This window comes from Muscardinus avellanarius, assembly GCF_963383645.1.
Source record: "Muscardinus avellanarius genome assembly, chromosome: 2".
Classification (NCBI taxonomy): Eukaryota; Metazoa; Chordata; class Mammalia; order Rodentia; family Gliridae; genus Muscardinus; species Muscardinus avellanarius.
In genome coordinates, this window is record NC_137787.1 from 128,999,221 (window position 1) to 129,019,193 (window position 19,973).

The window sequence follows — 19,973 nt, forward strand, 5'->3', positions numbered from 1 at the left end:
GTTGGTAATGGCCAGCCCCTCTCCTATTAAATATAATAGCTATTTACTTCTCACAGTAGAACCATAGAATTTAGGGAAAAACTGCGTAAGAGTTGGTGCTAGAAAAACATGATCTCATAGTGACGTGAATCTTTTAGAGACAATATGGAAAAGAACCAAAGAACTCATGTGGCTTCTCTTGGCAGACAGCGTGACACTGGGAGATTTACTTCTTCTCAGGAAATAGCCCAGTCGGTGGGCAGGCTGGGTGGGCGACCGTGCTCCAGGTCCCCTGGCCTCTGACCCGGGGGAGGTGTCTATTCCTCATGTGCATCCTGGGTGTGGAGGACGAGCAGCTTCCTTGTGGGGATGTGACCTTGAGGTTGTATATTTCCTGTCTCCTCTGTTCCATTAAATCTAACATGGACACACCAAGGTGGGAAATGTAATGTCTTGTTTGGTGGCCTTCAGCCAAGCCAGAATTCAAGGAGTTCTAATCACTAAAGGGAAGGAGGTAGGGAGACAACTGATGTCTGCCAAAGTCAGGATCCTGTTTATACATCAAGGACTCACCAGGTCTATAGGAGCACTTATCTGGGAACCATTCATTCATTCATTCATTCATTCACTCACTCATTCATTCATTCATTCATTCATTCATTCAATATTGACAGTCTTACTGTGGGCAAAGTACTAGGGATACAAAGATCAGCAAGACATGGTTTAATAGAGGAGACAAGCTCATCAGCAGGCAGTTTTTTTTTTTTTGTTTGTTTGTTTTTTTGCGGGTCTAGGGATGGAACCCAGAGGCATTTGACCTCCGAGCTACACCCCCCAGTCCTATTTTTTATTCTTTATTTTGAAACTGGGTCTCACTGAGTTGCAGAGGGCCTCACTAAGTACCTGAGGCTGTCCGTGAACCACGATCCTCTGGTCTCAGCCTCCTGAATGCTGAGATTACAAGCGTGCGCCACCACGCCTGGCTCAGCAGGCAGTTTTAAAGCAAGGTGGGAGTTGGGAGTTGTAGTGAGAGAAAGGTGCACAAAGGAGGGGCCCCTGCCATGGACGGGGGAGCTGAGGAGGGGACATGGGGCTCACAGGGATTTTGGAGAGCCAGTGCTACATATCAGGCATGGTTTGGCTGAGGGCAGGTGTGGGAGCGGGGACTTCCTAGGTAAAGAGGACAGCAGCTACAGCAGCCAGGTGAAAGGCCAGAGCGGTGCATGTGCACAACCTGCCATTCTGGGAGGAACAGAAGTGGGAGGCAACCATGTGGGCAGGCAGCCTGGGAAGGTAGCGGAGACATGGCCGCAGAGGCGCTGTGTCCCTTGAGGAGCCAGGTCTTTCTTGGGGGCCACTGCTGGCAGTTTTGAAGACGATTTTTTTGATGTTTAGCATCTCTGACCCCTGGTAGTACTTGCAGGTGTGACCTCTGGTCACTTACAGCTGAAAGTGACCCCTGTGGAGGCTTACAGCTAGGGAGAGCCTTTAGGGGAGTGGATCTGGTCAGACTTGTGTTTTGAGACCAGCCTTGTTGGCTGTGGGGAGGATAGCATTTGGAGGGCTGGGTTGGGATGTGGCTTCACTTTAAGACCATTTTATTAGTCCAGGGCAGGGTTGCTGGACCCTCTCCACAGGGAGGTGGCGGAGAAACATTGGACCTGGCCAGGCTGCTGTGAAGGTGGTACAGGGCCCAGATGGCTGGATTTGTACACAGCTGAAGGAGAAGGCAGGATGGCTGAGCCAGGACTAAGGTGAGGCAGTGCCTCCAGGTGAGGCTGGGGAGGGCTTCTCAAGTTCAGGGGTGGAGCTGACTCCAGGATACCAGTGGTCACATCTGTGGTGACAGTGGCCAGAGGCTGGGTATTTATGTGAAGATCAGGAGGAAGGTTTAACCAGAAGTTCATGGACTTCATCAGCAACACACATGGGTAGTGGCCAGGAACTTGAGGGGCAACAGACCCTCAAGAAGATCGATGTTTGGGGGCCTGGCAGAGAGAGGGCAGCCCTCTTGGATTAGACACAGGTGCAGGGAGGATGGTGATGGGTGATTGTGGGACCCCCCAGCCATAGCCTTTCAAATAGTTTTCAGTTCTGTAGTATTCTCCAGAGAGGCCTGTAGGGCATCTCAACTGCCCCTCTTATGGAGACCTCCCCTGGCACTGTTGCTTGTGGGATGTCCTCAGGAAGCAGCCCACACTGAGTGCCTGATCATAGCTGGCTCTCAGTACAATCATCATTGTTTCAATTTTAACTTAAAATTGTGGTTAAAAAAATATGTGACAAGAGGGTATAGTGGTGCATGCTTATAATCTCAGTTCTTGGGAAGCTGAGACCAGAGGATCACAGATTCAAGGCCAGCCTCAGCAGCTTAGCGAGGACCCCAGCAACTTAGTGAGATCCTGTTACAATAAATAAGTAAGTAAAGAAAGAAAGAAGGAAAGAAGGAAGGAAGGAAAGAAAGAAAGAAAGAAAGAAAGAAAGAAAGAAAGACTTAGATCTGGCTCAGAAGTAGAATACCTCTGGGTTCAATCCCCAGCACCCCCCACCATATAACATAAAATTTACATGTCATGTGTACTATTCAGAAGTGTTAAATATATTCATATTGGCAACACATCTCCAGAACTTTCTCATCCTGCAAAACTGAAATTCTGAATCCATTAAACAACTTCCCATTCCCCTTTCCTGTAGCCCTTTCCAACCATCGAGGCTTTCTGTCTCAGTGCTCCAGGGCCCTCATAGGAGTGGAGACCTATAGTATTTATCTTTTTGTGATGGATTTACTTAATGTCTTCAAGTTTCATCTGGATTGTAGCATTTATTGAAAATATTCAAAATGTTCTTGAAAGAAAAAAGGTAAATGTTGTTACTATTTTTATTTTGGTATTCTATGTTGATGCTGGTAATTTCAGTCCACCTTGATGGAAATTTTCGTCTGCAGACACCTGGTTTCTGGAATGCTCTTTGGCATTTTTCATGGTTCCCTTATGGTGAACTTTGTCCTGTCCTGAGTCTGTCTCACCTATAGATTCTAGAGAGAGGCAGGACCTGTCTCCTAGTTGCCTTTATATCCCTCCTGGAACCTGGTGGAAGGTTAAATATAGCATGTTAGAATTCTCTTCATGTCCTTGTTTCAGCTCTTTTTTTTTGCGGGTCTGGAGATGGAACCCAGAGACATTTGACCTCTGAGCTACACCCCCTGCCCTATTTTTTATTCTCTATTTTGAAACCGGGTCTCACTGAGTTGCAGAGGGCCTCACTAAGTAGCTGAGGCTGTCCGCGAACCGCGATCCTCTGGTCTCAGCCTCCTGAATGCTGGGTAGCTCTTAAAGTTTAGAAAATAGCTTTATTCTTCTAAAGTATTTAACTTTTCTAGTACTTTACTCTGTGTTCCTATATAGTTTTAGTATGCTTATACTTAATTTTATTGTCTTATTTGCATTTATAATTTGCAGTTTGGACATCCTGTTGAGTTAGGGGATTTAGAGTGCCACTAGGTGGCAATGTTGGTTTTACATTTAAAAGCAAGCAATTAATACCATTAAGAAATGCCCCCCATTTGATTTCAGTGATAGTAAGATCTCGACTAAAAGGATAAAGAGACCTCCTTCTAATTATAAGACCGTCTTATATTGTTATTCTGAAATTCTTTCCTTGGATGGAAGTCAGCCATGTGCAGTGAAGTAGATGCTATAAAACTTGAACTCTTGGATATAATTTGTCCACCAAGATATAGAGTGTGATGTTATAGTCTGGGTAGTTTTATATTTGGGTTATCAGTCTTTGGAAGTTGAAATGGCCGGCAAGATTTTAGAATTTGTAACTATATTTGGTATTCCATCGTTTTTCTCTTTACAGAGTTTTAATTCATATCATTAAAAGTCAAGTTTTTGTGAATAGCACTTTAGAGATCTAAAAATTTGTTGACAGCTAACATTGGGTCTGTCAACAGTTCTTGATAGGCATTGATGAGATAGCCCACCCTAGACCCACATGATCATAGAGAAATAAGATAACTTTCTGAGAATAAAATGTTGAAGTGCTTCAAGCATAGGGGGCGATGTCATTGTAAAGAGGCAGATGACTCCCTAGTTGAAGTTTAATGGGAACGTGTTTTAAAAGTTGACGGCCTGGCGGGGAGTGGTGGCGCACGCTTGTAATCCCCGCACTTGGGAGGCGGAGACAGGAGGATCGCACAGGTTCGAAGCCAGCCGTGCTGGCGTAAGAGACCCTGTTTCAAAAATATAAAATAGGTCTGGGAGTGTAGCCCGGAGGTAGAAGGGTTTCCGGGAACCCCAGTACCACCAAAAAAAAAAAAAAAAAAAAAAAAAAGTTGATGGCCTGGTCTACTATGGAAACTGGAGTGAGGGAAGTCTAAGAGGCAAGAAGGTGCCAGGGCCTCCCCAGCGTGGCGGTGGAGCTTGCTGGTTCCTCTACACAGGGCCTCCGCGCCAGGGTGGACGGTGCTTTGCACTTTGGATGGGGTGTCTGGGCCTGTCGCCTGAGTCCTGAACTATGAAGCCTATAGGTTGCAAGTTTGCTTTTTCCATAGATTTGCCTGCTGTCAGCATTCATAAAAGTTGCTCGATGAGGGAGGAATCAGCAGTTATCATTTGAATATTTATCTGATAGCTCAAAATATCCATGCCTCCCACAATACCAGATGTCTAGAATTATTGTTTGTTTGTTCGTTACTTCTGTCAGGTTGCACTTGACTATAAAGTCTGCCAAAAAATTAAGGTGCAAAATCTTAATGGCTTCTGTGACTGTGCATCTGCCGCTCACTCTTCTTTTTGCTTCGGCAAGTTATTCCCTATGCCTGTTTTGCCTCAAGGTGCTAAAATGCAGTCTTATTATAAACACAGTTTTCATTGTCACAATGTGAATAAAAAACAGGAGCCTAAACTAACTTTTATCTGAAATTTAAGACTGGGCTTGGAGTTGTTACCAGAGAGGTGGAACTGTTTCCTAGAATAGTTGGGTCATTGAAACTTGTCATTCCTATCTCCAGTTTTGAAGCTTATAATCCAGTTTATAGTCACTTTGAAGTTTATATATTTTTCCCCAACCAGTAAGTTAGCAGACTTTACCAAATATTGACCTATATGCAGAATACTAGATTTCTCTGGGACAAAGGGTTAAAAGGAAAATTACAAAGGATATTCTATCTGTTTGAATTAATGATAAGATAGATGGTAAACATTTTATACTATAAATGACTATCAAGTGAAAATTAGAAGTACAGAATAAGTGTATAAATGTGTTTACTTAATAAAAGGTAATTGAACATTTGTACTTAGATCCCTTTGTCTCTAGTAAAAGTACATCTGTCTATATATAATACATGGGCCCCTTGAGGATTATAATACATGTTTGAAGCTGTTTAAGATGTGTGGCACTATGCAGGGCACGGTGGTACATGCCCGTAATCTCAGTGTTTGGGAGGCTGAAATAGGAGGATTGCAGGTTTAAGGCCAGCCTCAGGAACTTAGACCCTATTTCAAAATAAAAAATTAAATATGGCTAGCGATATAGCTCAGAGGGTTTCATCCCCAGTACCAACACCCCCCCCCCCGCCACACACACACCCTGTGTGACAGTGTGGGCTAATGTTATGCTAATTATACATGTGAAGACAGAATAAAGAAGACTTTAGTGAAATTAGGTTGGAAAGAGGGAAAAATGAGCTGGATGATATAGGTTTAGAATGTAGTTCTGGAAGTTGGACTTCCGGGAAGATGGCGACCGAGAAAAGCGGGGCTTAAGAGTCCCGCTAACAACCAATCTCCATTACCACAAAAAGAGCGCCTTTCATAGCCAGAAAACACCATCACCAGAAAAACAAAAAAAACCACCAGGCTCCAGAGAGAAAGCGGACTGAGAACAGAGCTCAGGGCCACAGAGGAGACACACGCGCCCGAGGACGCGGCAGCAGCGCCATACTGCCGGCGGCAGCGGCGAACTCAGCGGATGGCTACAGCAAGCCAGGAGAGCCGCTGCGGAACAGCCAGGCGGGATCTTTCGGCACAGACAGCATTTAAAGCTCCCAGTGGCTGAGCTCAGCACACGCTGCAGGGATTCAGAGTGGAAATCAAAACCAGAGAAGAAAAAATACGCCAGCCTCATGGCCGAGGGCGTGGCAGAGGCGCCATATTGATACCGGCGGCGGCAGCAGCAGTGAATTCACCGAGTCCAGTACAGCTACATCTGCGTACTCAAGAACAGTGAGTCAAATTGCGGGCCACAGAGGAGAAATCGCAGTATTGGGCCTCCTGGGACTTGACCCAGTGAGGGAGTGGTGGTGGCAGAGATAACACACCATAGGAGAACGTGCAACCTGGCACCCCCCATAGTTTAAAGCAGCCTCTATTGACTCCCTGGGTCGGAGACTCTGTGATACAACCCAGTAAAGGAGTAGTGGGGTCTGAGATAATACAGACTCGAGATCCAGAGTACCTTAAGTGAAGCCATAGTGACCCAAGGGAAGAACCCAGAGAAGGCACAAACCTCCGAAATCATGGGAAAGAGGAATAACACTGGAGCAATGAATGTGCACAACCCCACAACATCAGAACCTGATAAAACAGAAAATCAGAGATTTCTAGAAGATCAAATCAGGAAAATAACTGTAGAAATAATAGAGATGCTTCGAAAAGAACTCAGAGAGAGCCAAAAAGAGATAAAGGATGCAATTAATGAAGTAAAGGCCTCAATTCAAAGCACAAACAACCGATTAGACCACATGGGGAACAGAATCTCGCTCTTAGAAGATGAGCAATCCAAAAATGAATGCATAGTTTCTAATCTAGAAAAAAATATCCAACAGCAGGAATCTGACATTGAAGAAATATGGGCCCATCTTAAGAGAGCTAACCTAAGAATAATTGGAATAGAGGAGGGAAAAGAAGGTGATACCAAAGGGATCAACAATCTCTTCAAGGAAGTAATAGCAGAAAATTTTCCAAATATAGAGCAAGAGGTTGATACACAGATCCAGGAAACTTATAGAACTCCCTTTAGACAGGATCGGAGAAGAGGATCCCCACGCCATATAATTGTCAAAATGACCAATGTGGAAGCCAAGCAGAGAATCTTAAAGGCAACAAAAACAAAGGGCCAAGTGACATTCAGAGGCAAACCAATTAGAATCACTCCAGACTTCCCAAACCAAGTCATGAGAGCCAGAAGGGCTTGGAGTAACATATTCCAAACTCTGAAAGAAAACAACTTCCAGCCAAAAATTTCCTATCCAGCAAAACTTTCTATCAAATTAGATGGAGAAATAAGAAGCTTCCATGACAAACAGAAACTGAAGGAATTTATGTCTTCAAAACCAGCACTAGAGAAAATACTCAAAGAGATTAACTACAAAGAAGAAATAGGTAACACACACCAGAACCAGAGAAACAAGAGTTTCCACCCAACAGACAACTAAGATTGGTTATCTGTGGAGATTCATTATTTATGTTAGTCTTTTACCTATCTCTAAGTTGTATTGTTTGCCTTTATTGTTGTTATTTTTTAGGATTTCTAGTTGGAATATTAATATACCTTCAGATATAGCATTTGGAAATATTTTATCCAATTCTATTAGTAACTTTTAACTCTGTTTACATTGTCTTTGGATATACAATATTTTCTTTTATTTTTTAGGGAGTTTGTATATTCTTCTGTTGCCTGTGCCATTGAAATCATATCCAAGAAATCACTGCCAATTTCAATGTTGAGAGGTTTTATGACCCAGATTTTCTTCTAAAAGTTTATAGTCTTAAGATTTATATTTAGGTCTTTTATCTATTTTGAGTTAATATTTGTATATGGGATTAGGTAAGGGTCCAATTTTATTCTTTTCCATGTAATTATTATTTTTCAACAATATTTAGTTAAAAGATTATTATTTCCACCACCAAATGTTCGTGGAAACCTTGTCAAAAATAACTTGACAATATAGGGAAGAATTTAGCTCTAGGCTTTTATTTAACTCCAATGGTCTATATATCTGCCTTTAGAACAGTACTACACTGTTTCAATTATTGTAGCTTTATATGGTTTGAAATCAGAAAATATATATCTGCTAGCTTTGTTCTTTTTCAAGATCGTTTTGGGTATCTAGAATTCATATTCCATATTAGGATAGATTTTTTTCTGAAAAATAAATATATAAATATATGATAGTTTCACCTAAAAAAACAGAAAAAAATATGCTCTAGTAAGAAAGATAGCAAAAAGAAATATTGAAATGCTATCTTTAAATCATCAAACGCTTGGTATCAGACAAATGAAACTGTTATGTGAGATTATCATTTTTAATTTTGGATAAATTGCTATAATACTAGATGTCAACCACTAAGCCAAGCATGGGAAGGAGGGATGGGGAGAGAATGGGGTGGGGATCGGGTGGGGGCTGACTGGGCGATGTGTGCATATATGTCTACAAAAGTTTGTATCCCACTATGATGTATGAATACAGTGCACCAATAAAATAAAATTAAAAAAAAAAAGCAAAATAAAAAAATAGAATGTAGTTCTGGAAGACGAAGACATGAGTTGTCAGGAAGATATACTCTTAGGATGCCCAATGAGGAATGGAATTTGTACAGACACCATTTATCTGGCTTCACATGAACAGTTACCATGATATTAAGTCATATTTTTAGATTGTACAGTACATTTTAAACATGTATTATAATTAAACAGCTTAAAATATGTATGATAATTCTCAAGGGTTCCGTGTCCTGTCTTCAGATATCCTTTATAGAATTTGTATAGGTACCAGTTGCAGAATGTGTAAAGTATGTGTTGGGAACAGACTGGTAATCATTTTAGGTTAGAATGGAAGATCAGGAAGATGGGGATGTGATTGGTGAATAGGGGGTTTCCTAAATGCATGTATATAGATAGAAGAATACAGATTTTGAAGAAATACCATTTTTCCCCGAGTATTTTTCCTCCCTGAATTACAGATGGAGAGGTAAAATGAAATTATAGAGAGTGACTGCTTAAAGAGGTACACGATCAAAAAAGAAAAACAAGGCAAAACCTGTAAGGAGAGTTTATGATGCTCTCTTAATAAGTCAGCCACTTGAGCTTATTTTGTTTTTAATGCCTATTATGTGCACAGCAACGGTGTGCCAATTATTTTTTTATTTTTTATTTTTGGTGGTACTGGGGGTGGAACCCAGAGGCTTTCTACCTCCGGGCTATACTCCCAGACCTTTTTTATATTTTATTTGGAAACAGGGTCTCACTAAATTGCTGAAAGCCTCTCTAAGTAGCTGAGGCTGGCTTTAAACCTGTGCGATCCTCCTGTCTCAGCCTCCCAAGTGCAGGGATTACAAGCGTGCGCCACCACGCCCAGCAACGGTGTGCCAATTATGATTTGACTTCTTTTTTTTTGTGTGTGGTACTGGGAATGGAACCCAGGTTTTTTTTTTTTTTTTTTTTTTTTTTTGTTTTACCTCCGGGCTACACCCAGACCTACTTTATGCTTTATTTGGAAACAGGGTCTCACTAAGTTGCTGAGAACCTCACTAAGTAGCTGGGGCTGACTTGAAACCTACACAATCCTCCTGTCTCAGCTTCCCAAGTGTTGGGATTGCAAGTGTGTGCTACCATGCCTGGCCTTGACCTCTGTTTTTTGTACTTAACAAAATTCCTTCTTGAAAGGATGTTTATGTGCAAATTCTTATTTTTTGTTTGTTACATGAGACTAGAAAGCAAAAGCTTAGTCTGGGGGAGTACTCTTTGGGGTGTCTTGAATTTATTTTGGGGTGAAAAGAAAGGTATCATCTTAGACTTTTGAACCTGAGACTCTGTTACTAAGGATACCCTATGCCAAGATAACCATTAATAGAGTTGCAGAACTTTATGAACACCTGCCTAAAATTATGGAAACCATTATTATTCTCAAAGGAATTTCACAATAAGATGAAGTTGGAAGAAAAGAGATAAAAAGCATAATTGCATTGTTTTCAGTAGGTCCCAGCACTAAAGTAGGAGCCAGGCACCATTTGAAGACTTTAAAATGTGAACTTTGCCTTTGCACAAGGCATAGATCATGCTTGGCCAGGGAATCACTTTGGATAGGGATGAGGAGGTATAAGTAGGACTTGAGGAGAGGTAGAAGACAGTTTAGAGCCGAGAAATGGGCAGAACCATGGGAAAATTATGATTCCATTTTTTTTTTGTGTGTGTGTGTGGGTCTGGGGATGGAACTCAGGGGTATTTGGCCTCCGAGCTACACCCCCTGCCCTATTTTTTATTCTTTATTTTGAAACCGGGTCTCACTGAGTTGCAGAGGGCCTCACTAAGTAGCTGAGGCTGTCTGTGAACCGCTATCCTCCAGGTCTCAGCCTCCCAAATGCTGGGATTATAAGCGTGCGCCACCATGCCCGGCTATGATTCCATTTTTAAGGACAACTTGCCAATACCAAAGAAAATCCAGAAGTGAGGGATGCTTATGGGTGTCTTTGGGTGGATGGGAAGCAGATAGTAGATGACTTTTTTTTGTTTTGTTTTAGGTCAAATGGAGCTAATCTAGCTGCTTAGAAATGTCTGCCTTCTCCCCACCCCTAACTACATAGCTTTTGAAGAGAACAGACACTTCTAATTCCATTGCTTTCTATTGTGGGGAGAGTCTAAACTTTATTTAAAACCTGGCAGAATGTCAACCCTACAAATAAATTATACTTTTTGCTTGTTTGCAGAAAATTTTGGAAATCACCATTTTCTGGAGAAGAGTTAGTCAAGCCTTGGCTCATTAGATTAAAAAAACCTCATTTTTATAAAATAAGCCAGGAAAGCTGGCAAAGCCTTTTGTCAATTAGTGAGAAGAAGCCTGAGAAAGATGGCTTCACACTTTCTATTTTTAGAACTTTGTTTCATTGGCAAGGAGGAAGTGTGAGGTACTTTATTAAAAGGTTAGCTTTGAGAATCATGAGTGTGATTTATTGTCTCAGCTTTTGATGCCATCATGAAACTTTCTTTTGAGCTGAAAGCAATTGGAAGTTTAATTACTTACTAAAATCCTTTTTTGGGGGGTGTAACTTGACAGGTGTTAAGTAGTCATATTAACTTTTTTATTGAACTGAAGACTTGATCACATTGCTATTGTATAAAAATTTATTCATCTATTCATTTAGTAAATACTTATTGAATAACTACTTTAGTTGAAGGCATGGGCAAAATGACCCAGGTGAAAATAGATTTTTTAGAACACAGTATTTCACTAAAATAGAACTGCCCTTTTCCATATATACAACTAGCATTCTTAGAAACATCTTTTATACATGCATCTTAGTATACTCCTCGAAGCACAGGAAATAGAACATTGAGACTCAGGGTAGGGTTGTTCAACAGTAATGAAATCTTCACACTATTTGCAAGGCTGTGGTGTGTACATTTGTCTCTTTTTGGCTGCCTAGCATTTGAACCCCTTCCCTGTGCTGGAGACACCCCCTGTGTGAGTCTGGAGGAAGCCAGAGCTTGGCTATACAGGGGCAGGGGCCAGATGCTCTGTCTTACTGAGCACACAGAAGAGAGAATCTGTGGTCCAGCATGGTCAGATGGATGAACTTATGCAGGGTTTTGAATCTGGAACCAGGAACACAAAGAAGCAGGTTGCTTTAGAACTCTGCTCTGATGGTGACATCAGTGCCCATTGTCTGGTGGTGACAGTGGGGCTAAGAGCCAGGAAAGTAAGTATGCAGAGGAGGTGGGTGTTTCACGCAGGTGAGGCGTGTGGTGTGGGTGTCCAGCAGAGGCAGCTTCTCTAGACCCTGGGTCGCTGTAGACCATGCCTGCCCTGTGCCAGGGGCTGCCCATGGTGCCTGCCCTCCCTTCAGGGGGCCCATTCCGGGGGGGGGGGTGTCAGGCAGTGGAATCATTGCTTGAAGTAGTGCACACTTGGCACTGTGAGAACACAGGCGTGACACCTCTGGCACTGCCTGGAAAGGCTGGTGAAGGTTGACGGCATTGGAGCCAAACCTTGAAGTAAGAGTTGCTAGACACCTGCCTTGGGCAGCTGTGAGGACTCCTGTGGATGAAGGCAGTAAACCACAGGTGGATGAAGTGGATGAAATGAGTGGATGAAGGAAAGGAAGGTGAGCTACTTGGCTGAGATGCTGAGTTCATGTTTAGAAAGGGGTGTCTGAGGGTCTAGAGTGGCATCTAGTTCTTGGGGGCAGAGTTTGAAGCAGAGACAGAGCTGCAGAGTATAGTTGAAATCATAGCTGACTTGATAGAGGGCTCCCCGGCAGCAGTTCACTTGGAGTACCTGTTGTACTCTGCTCCGAGCTCATTTAACTCTGAGTACATTGTGTTACTCTTCCCATTCTGCAAAGAGGAAATGGAGGCATAGGGAGATCAAGTGATTTGCCCGTGCTCACCTTGCTACTGAGTAGTGGAGCCAGGCCAGGATCTCGGCCCCCATGGGCTCCTCTCCACACTGGTGGTGGGGTGGGAGTCACCCACGCTGGAGATCAGTGCAGCAGATGTGGGGAAGTAATTCCTTGTCTTTTAGAACAATGACACCTAGTCATGCTGTCCTCTTACCAGGCTTTATGTGTACATCGTCTTGTAGGTCCACTTACTCAATGCTTGTCTCTCTCCTTAGGATGTGAGATCCAGAAGGACAGGGACCCTATCTTTTCATAAGTTTTTACTGTGTTCCCAGAACAATGTTTCGCACATAGTAGTGGTTCAACAAATATTGCAAAGCCAATAATAATGTTAACCCTCATTAGATGGTTATCATATGCCAAGTGTTGGCATATATTAGCTCACTGTGCCCCTGGAATATTGTTATCTCCTTAGAGAATGAGATAACAGAACCACAGATAGGTGGAGGAACTTGATCACACAAGGCTCAGAAAAAAAACAGCTAGGATTCAGATACAAATACTCTATCTCCAGAAATCAGGTCCTTAAACACTAAGCTTTACTGCTTTTGTGAGAGGTTGAATGATTAGTTAAAACAGATTTACATGAGCTATAAAAATGTACTCAGTAATACATTTCAAAGTAAATAGTTGGTAAAATAAAATTTATAAATAGTGATGTAATTTTTTTTCTTTTAGGAAAGGACAGTTATTAAGACAGATATCTGGAAAAAAGTATTTATATATATTTTAAATGTAGACTCAGATTCCTGGAAAGTATATTATGATAACGTCACTTATAATCTGGTCCATAAATGAATACTGAATTTTAAAGGCTAATAAATCTGTCTCAGATATGTTCCAAACAGCATATTATACATCTCTTATCTTCATAAGCTATAACTACCTTTTATGAGAGAAAGTATAACAATAAACAGATGGTAATTTTTATGGTAATTTTTTTGTTGGTCTGAAAGCTCAGTTCAGTGACTAAGAACTATTAACAACCATTATGTAGTTGGAACTCAAAATTATAGTTGAATCAGGCTTGAAACAATTCAGTCCTTTAGAACCTTTGCCCAATACTTAACAAATGTATTGGCTTTTACTTTCTGACTTAGCATTCATCTGAATGAGACCATTAGGCTATAAACCCATGTTCTTCTAAGCATATATGTTAAATTAAGGTAAGGGCAAATTACAAGTACTGGGAAATAGTCCATTGACAAAAGGAGAGATCAGTGGCATAGAGTTAAATTGTTGAATTCTTTGCAGATAGAGGCAGAAGAAAAAAGTGGTTCTAAACCAAATGTGCCAAGTAAAGCTATTTATGATATCTTAGGTATTCATCACTTTGAATCCATATTTAAATGCTAGCTTTTTTATTTATACTGTTACTATTTCTAGATAGAAAATTTTTATAGCTTCTCTCTATATTAAGAATAATAGACTTGCCATTTTCCAAATATTTTGAAAATGTTCAGCTATGACATCAAGCCCCTTTTCCAAATGAAGATGGTGCATATGTATAAGAACCAATTAATGAATTAGATTGTTGGTTTTAAATTGGTTTGCTTTCAGCTGGGCATGGTGGCGCATGCTTGTAATCCTTGCGCTTGGGAGGCTGAGACAGGAGGATCACACAGGTTTGAAGCCAGACTCAGCTACTTAGTGAGGCTCTCGGCAACTTAGTGAGACCCTGTTTCCAAATAAAAACATAAAATAGGTCTGGGAGTATAGCCTGGAGGTAGAAAGCCTCTGGGTTCCACTCCAGTACCACCAAAATAAATAAATAAATAAATAAATAAATAAATAAATAAATAAATAAATAAATAAAATAAATTGGTTTGCTTTCAATTATTATTAGTCACTTTAAGCCAGGCATGGTGGCACCTCACATTTGTAATCCCAGCATTTGGGAGGCTGAGATAGAAGGAATGTGGTTTGAGGACAGCCTCAGCTACTTAGTGAGGCCCTTTGCAACTCAGTGAGACCATATTTCAAAATAAAAGATAAAAAATAGAGCTGGGGGTATAGTAATTCCATTCCCAGTACAAAAAAAATTAGATACTTTAAAGGTGAGTATGTGCCTTGAGAACAAGTATGTTCAAAGGAAATGCTGACTCAGAGTGCAGTGGGCCTCTTGTCTTCACAGCAGCTGTGGCACCAGCAGGTGCAGAGGTGGGACTAAAGGTAGACCTGGATTCAGAGCGACAGAGTTGACAGAGAAGTTTAAATTCCATTTAATGCCTTTTAAATTTTAAATTCCATTTAACCCTTTCATTTTCTTTCCCCTTTTGGTCCCTTCTCCACATTTGGTCATTTGTATTTCTAGGCCCCATATGTTGCCTCTATTATGGAATTGTCTCATTGTGGGTAGAACTTTGCATTACCTTTTAGCTTTTTTAAAAAAATTGTTTTTTCTGCGGTACTGAGGATGGAGCCCAGGGGCATTCTATCTCTGAGCTACACCTCCAGCCAAATTTTTTATTCTTCATTTTGAAATAGGGTCTCACTGAGTTGGAAAGGACCTTACTAAGTAGCTGAGGCTGTCTGCGAACCATGATCCTCCTGTCTCAGCCTCCCAAATGATGAGATTACAAGTGTGCACCACTATGCCCAGCTTACCTTTTAGCTTTTAAATAGTAGCGTGGTCTGGTGATATACATCCTTAGGATTAACAACAGAGAGTTGCTGCATGCAGGAGTGCCTTTATTGTGTTTTATTCCACAAAGCTCTTGGTAGTGTTGATAGAATGTTTTCTTGATTTTCCCTTGCTATTTTTATTTGAAAACTATTCTTGATGGTCTATCTAGTGACTTATTTAAAACACTTGCTTTGCATCTTAAAGGGCTATAAACTGGTGATACTGAGCCTTAAAAGGAAGAGGCCTCAATCTGTAGGAATAGATGAAACATAAATCTTTGTAATTCCAAAAGAACTGAGATAAGATCATCTGATAGGAAATTAAATTGTGACCTTTTTGATTATTAATCTTGGAGGTGCTAGTCCATCCGAACATGTAGTGTGTGTGTGAAGAATAAAAGCTCTTGGGCCTTTTGTATTATTAGATTGATAATTTATAAGTAAGATGACCGTGACTTAGTCTAGAGTAAATCAGCACTAAGCTTCCAAGTTTCAGGGTAGAACCCGACTTGTCATTTTGAGCACTCACACCTTTTTGGAGCCTGTTACAAACAGGTATGCATGCTTTTGAAGTGTGTTTTTTTTGTAGAGGTACAGAGAGACAAAAACTTGATGCTCTTGTGTTTACGAACTGAAGCAAATATGAAATCCACTGTACAGGGTGTATTCATTTCGAGTCACAAGGGGGCTGTATTTCTATCTTTATAATAAACTTCTTAAAAAAAAAAGAAATCCACCGTACAATCTAGTAAACAAAAAAACTGGTAGATGCCAGGAATGATTCACTAATAATCCATAGGGCTTACTTTGGTCTACGATTACCCCTTTTTTGTTGTTGGTTAAATCTTTGCCACATTTTTATTGTTGTGGAAATCCACTCATACGCTTGTCTCTTGGTTTCAACCAGGAACGCACCTTTGAAGCCATCAAAGGAAGCCAGTTAATATCTGTGAACATGTATATTCTACAACTAGGACATGTGATACTTGTTTGAAAGTAAAGTTTTGAGGTGCATGAAATTTCCATCAGTTTCTAAAGATAAATTAGTATATTTAACTCTACTAAGGGATTTCTTTTTTTTTATTGTTATACTAGTTTCACATCACACTAAAATATTTCTGAGACATCTCTGATTATTCTATCATCTTGACACAAATATTTTCATTTTCGGTTTCTCTCAGTCTCTGTTTATATATGAATTTGTTTTATTGTTCTAAGCTTGTTTTTTCCATTTAGCATAAACACATTTCCATTGTTATAAAGTTTCATCATGACTTTAATTGCCACATTGTAATTCATTAGAACTTATTTTTATGTAAAACTTTAAAAAGTATTTCTATATTTTCTTGACTACTTCACACTAATATTTACCCATAATTATTTCAGTTTTTTGGAAATAGTAATATCCTTAGTTTCTTTACATAGGACATTTTGCTTTTAAATAATGCTTCATGAATATGTGTATGTGTGTGTGTATGTATTGCAACTTAAAAAGATAATGAAAATTACTGCATAATTCAGAAATGACAGTAGAAAGGGCCTGAATTATTTATATTGTACTTTCTTGGCGAGTTGCTAATTCAGCCTGTAAGTTTGCTTTTTTCTAAAATGCCACATTGTCTAATTTAACCTTTAATTACTATTTTTTTTTTTTTTTGTGTGTGTGTGTGTGTGTATGTGTGGTAATGGGGGTGGAACCCAGAGGCTTTCTACCTCCGGGCTATACTCTCAGACCCATTTTATACTTTATTTGGAAACAGGGTCTCACTAAGTTGCTGAGAGCCTCACTAAGTAGCTGAGGCTGGCTTCAAACCTGCCTGATCCTCCTGTCTCAGCCTCCCAAGCGTGGGGATTACAAGCGTGTGCCACCATGCCCGGCTCTTAATTACTATTTTTACATTTCATATTTGTTTATGGAAGTTGAAATAAATATTACATAAAAGAAATGAGGTTTATTTGTCATTCAATTCCAAAGATTTATATTAAAGTCATTCTCTTCTTCTTAAATAATAAATATGTATGAGCTTGAAGACTGGCATAGAAGCCATGTCAGTGTCCTAATACTTCAAATACTTAAGCACTTATTCTTAAATTCTTCTGTCTATAACAACAGTTTCCAGAAATATAGTTTCATAGCTAGTATAAAATACATGATATGATAAAGTTTGTTGGAAGAGGAGATTCAAGTATATCAAATATGAAATTCTGACTTTTCACTTTTGTAACAACTTGAAATATAGCAAATAGTGCTTTACTTAAACGTGGACACTCATAGCCTTAAAAATATTTATCTCCCTATGTATGTATGTCTGCATAATTACTTATGTAACCACAACCAAAACTGTGCCTTATTTTCTATCTTAGTTCCTTCTCTATTTTTAGATTTGTATATTCCATCATTGTGCTATTCCTATTGTTGCCTGAGTAGTTAAGGATTGTATGTCTAGAATTTAGACTGAAGCTTTTTATTTCTATGGTGTTTTTAAGTACTTTTAAAGATACTGAGAGCATTACAAACAAATGTGTTTTTTTTTTTTTTTTGCATGAAGTAGATTGGATGTTGTATCCTCTTGTTTATCCAGGGGATTTTATTTAACATATTTTACATATATGATATATAAAACAAAAGCTGGTTTTGTGTTTTTGAGTTCTCCCTGACTGCTTTCTGGGATCTTTTCTCTTGGCGTCATATTTGCAGATCTGCACATTTCTAGTTGGCGTGGAGTGTCCCTGGAGACCCTCCTCAAAGGTCTTGAGCCCTGTTGGGTGCCTGGGTGGGGGAAAGGTTTGATGGGTTCAGCAGAGATACTTCATTGATAGTAACTTCTAAAGCAAACTAGACAAGAAAGAACAATAGAAAGAGTAATGTCATTTCGGTAGACATGTTGCATCATTTCTGAGAGGACTGGTCAATTATATTCTTATTTATTTTCTTTGATCACTGTGTTTCAGGAGCTTCCCAGAGTCCTCCTCCTTCATCAGCTGGCTAAGCAGGAAGGTGCATGGACCATTCTCCCATTACTACCACAGTATGTGCTTAACTAAAAATGTGTTAATTATTCACATTTCAACCTGAATGCTCCTTAGTTTTCTTATTAAATAGGTGTGTTTTCCCTCAGAGTCAATAAATGAAGTAAATTTGAATTTTACTCTTTTAACTAGATTTCTTGATGATTAGTTTTTAATCATGCATGGCTTTTATTTCCAAATGTGCTTCCTTAAATGATGAAATACTTCAAGTTGATATTTAAAAATTATTTGTCTTCTGTACTGGTGGTGTTGTGGAGAGAATTAACTTGAAGAACTCTAGCTGTCCTGTAGACTATTAGTATCTGCCTTTCCTATAATCAGAAGCTCTATAAGTTGAAGAAAATTGAAGAGGAGAAACAATCTGTCTTACATTGTATTGCCCTTCTTCCTTTCCTTTACCAGTTTTATATCTTATTGTAAACTCATTTTACACAAATGATTACAGTAACTTATTTCTTTTCGTAAGCTTTTCTGGAACATACAGCAGAAATTCATCATGGATTTTCTTCTGTGAAGAAGAGACAAGGATACAAATTGCAAAACTCTTAGAAACACTCAGAAGATATGACCCATCCAAGGTGAATACAGCATCAGTAATAGTATTTATACTTTGGGGGCAATGCTTCAAAGAAAATTTAATTTTGATTAAGAAATGTTTGAATCTAATATAAACAGTTAATTTAAAATGAAAAATAATGAAATAATAGGTGAATGTCTGGAAGCTATGTTAAACAATCTCTTTAAAGCTTATAGCTTACACAGGGGTGAAACATAATGAGTAATTTTAAGTGAAAAAAAATCTGTTTATATGTGTTAGAAATTTCAGGGAATTAAAAACTATATGCAGAGTTCAGAAATAGTTCACCCTAGAAATAAACTTCAATTGGTTATTTTATTCATCAGAGACTAGGCACATGTATTATTTTATGTAGGAAGCCTTTTTGAGTACCAGCATTGTATTGGCAATGTGGATGTCAGAAGATAGAACAAAACAGACAAGGATGGTACAGGAGAACAGGGTATGATGAGCTAGTCAAGAATCACTTAAAACTTAGATTTCTATAATAAGGAAAGCACATGAGGCTGTTATAAACATATAACAGGGTCATTGAACCTAATCTGGGAAGGTCAGGGCAGAAAATGAGGCTTGATTCAAGTTCTGTAGAAGGAGTTAACAGGTGAAGAAGAGGATGTCCAGACAGGAAAAAAACAAAAAACAAAAAACAAAAAAAAAAAAACAAAACACTGTTTGAGAAGGAATGGAGGAAGCCGGGCGTGGTGGTGCATGCTTGTAATCCCAGCATTTGGGAGGCTGAGACCGGAGGATCGTGGTAAGCGGACAGCCTCAGCTACTACTTAGTGAGCCCCTCTGTAACTCAGTGAGACCCTGTTTCAAAATAAAGGATAAAAAATTGGGCAAGGGGAGTAGCTCCGAGGTCAAATGCCCCTGGGTTCCATCCCCAAACCCGCAAAAAAAATAAAAGAAGGAATGGAGGGAGGGGTCTTACATTAAAGGGATTCAATACAGTTTACTATTTTTATATTTTCATGTCTTAAAATTTTGTGCAGATTTGATATAGAAACTGGATCTTACCTTTGAAACCTAACCTTGCACAAAAGGATCATTACTACTTTCATATTTTCAAGTCTTTGATAAAACAACTAGATCTTGCTTATCTTTGAAACCCTAACCTTGCACAGAGTGTTTAATATTTGGGAGGTGGCCAGTGACTGTTTTTGGAAGGCTTTCCTGCCAGACTGTGCTCAGTAGGTTTAGAGGTGTGCCTTGGAGAATGTGTCCAGTTCTAATGAAGCCCAGGTTGCAACTTCATCACTTTCTGGGACCCTTTAAACTTTGAAGAAGCAGAGTTGCATCCTTTCTGGTACCACTAGATGCCTACCCATCCTGATGCCCACTTCATAAATGAATCTTCTTTA

The 19,973-nt window shown here is 39.7% G+C and overlaps 1 protein-coding gene across 2 annotated transcripts in view; it reads left to right on the forward strand.

Annotated features, from left to right (window-relative positions):
- The window catches only part of B3GLCT (beta 3-glucosyltransferase), a gene marked incomplete at both ends in the record, with an annotated part of 136,215 nt that overhangs the window by 34,063 nt on the left and 82,179 nt on the right, over positions 1-19,973 (forward strand). For both annotated transcript variants that reach the window (XM_080719912.1, XM_080719913.1), the window contains 2 exons: positions 17,958-18,034; positions 18,502-18,613. In XM_080719912.1, the coding sequence (XP_080576038.1) occupies positions 17,958-18,034; positions 18,502-18,613 (189 nt within the window). The remainder of the gene's footprint in view (positions 1-17,957; positions 18,035-18,501; positions 18,614-19,973) is intronic.